Here is a 1,413-nt window from a genome sequence, read left to right as displayed (position 1 = left end):
ATTCAGAGGGCCCCTGCCTGCCTTTGCTTAGGGCCCCACATTTCCTAAATCTGCCCGTGTTCATGACTAAAATAAGTCACAGCGAGCTCCATAAATGCTCGATGTTTAAAACAGTTCAATCCTGTTCAGTTATTCAAAGAAAAGGTGAAATTTTACAGCATGAGCTGAGATCAATATCTGAGTGAAAGTGATAAAAATGAAGGTTTCTGCAGAGCAGAGTAATTCTCCTCCGTTTCAATGATTCTTGTGTTTTTTATGAATGATGGGATGCTGTGAGCAGACTGACGCATACTGCAGAGGCCAGTGAGAGCCATGAACGGTGGGGGAGGGAGAGCCGGATGGGGGTGTGAGACAGAACAGCCCAACGGTTGGAGGGAGAGGGGTGGAAGACAAATGACATGAAGCCATGAAAGCCCAGAAGATGCTGCTCCATCCGTTGGACTCCAGCTTTCTGTTTCTAGCAGGTTGGAGCTGCTGCTTCCTGTCCGTCTGTCTGAAGCCACTGAGCCACTCATCAGAGACACATCTACACACAGGCTGAGGGGGGCTCCGCCTCCTCTGCAGTGAAGCCACACTGAGGGAGTGCAGCAATGGAGGAGCCAGCAGTGCAGCAGGAGAAAATAGAGAAATCCCAGGAACCAGGGGAGGATGCAGGGAAGGCAGGCTGGAAAAACGAATGCTCCTTCTCCAACCTGCTGAAACATTCTTGCTTCATATGTTGGTCATCTCCTGGAGACACAGAGGTGATAGAAATGGATGAGCGAGTCCTGGCCAAGGCAGCCGAGATCAGAGTAAGACCGCAGCACCTGCCTCTGGTGTGTGCGCCTGTCTGTGTTTATTCTGCCTGCCTCATAGACTAGCCTGCTTGTTTGCATGATTTGCATCAGTGGAGTCAAAGGAAGAATGTTCCTCCATCACTGGATCTCCCTCTGGGCTCCTATCAGAGATCAGATGTTCATCTCTGATCCCAGGAACCAGCGGATGGACAGATCCTCTGATTCAAGGGCATTCTATGATGGGGGGGGTATACAGAAACTACATAGCTGACCTGTTTAATTTCTGTTTAAATTGTTTGTTTTTTTAAGGTGTTGTGAACAATGTTGAATGTCTTTTACACATTAAAAATAATCAGTTAAACTTAGATTAATACAATTTTAAAAATGGTAGTTTTGTTATTTTCAGATTTTAGATTTTTAGTGCGACATCGTTCACTGCAATTCTTAGTTCTAGGGAAATAATATTTAAATGTCATTCTGGCTTAAACATGTATATAAATGTTCTCTTTATCAGACCATATTGTCCCAAAATCATGAAATTTCTATTTAAAAAAATAAATCCTGTCTTAAAATCTGTGTTTTATTCGTTATCTTCTGCAGGCCAGTTAGTTCTACGTCAGCCTGAACACCTAAATTC

At 44.3% G+C, this 1,413-nt stretch overlaps 1 protein-coding gene across 1 annotated transcript in view; it reads left to right on the top strand.

Moving 5' to 3' along the window:
* Positions 1-358: 358 nt before the first annotated feature.
* LOC107102700 (epidermal growth factor receptor substrate 15-like) overlaps positions 359-1,413 on the top strand; it is an 8,393-nt gene continuing 7,338 nt past the window's right edge. The window contains exon 1 of the mRNA XM_015402104.1: positions 359-791. Coding sequence (XP_015257590.1) covers positions 591-791 — 201 coding nt within the window. The 5' untranslated portion in view covers positions 359-590. The remainder of the gene's footprint in view (positions 792-1,413) is intronic.

The sequence above is a fragment of the Cyprinodon variegatus genome, unplaced genomic scaffold (genome assembly GCF_000732505.1).
Source record: "Cyprinodon variegatus isolate N-32 unplaced genomic scaffold, C_variegatus-1.0 Scaffold1300, whole genome shotgun sequence".
In the NCBI taxonomy this organism is placed as follows: domain Eukaryota; kingdom Metazoa; phylum Chordata; class Actinopteri; order Cyprinodontiformes; family Cyprinodontidae; genus Cyprinodon; species Cyprinodon variegatus.
The sequence above is the reverse complement of the archived record's forward strand: the minus strand, read 5'-3'. Positions and strand labels throughout refer to the sequence as shown.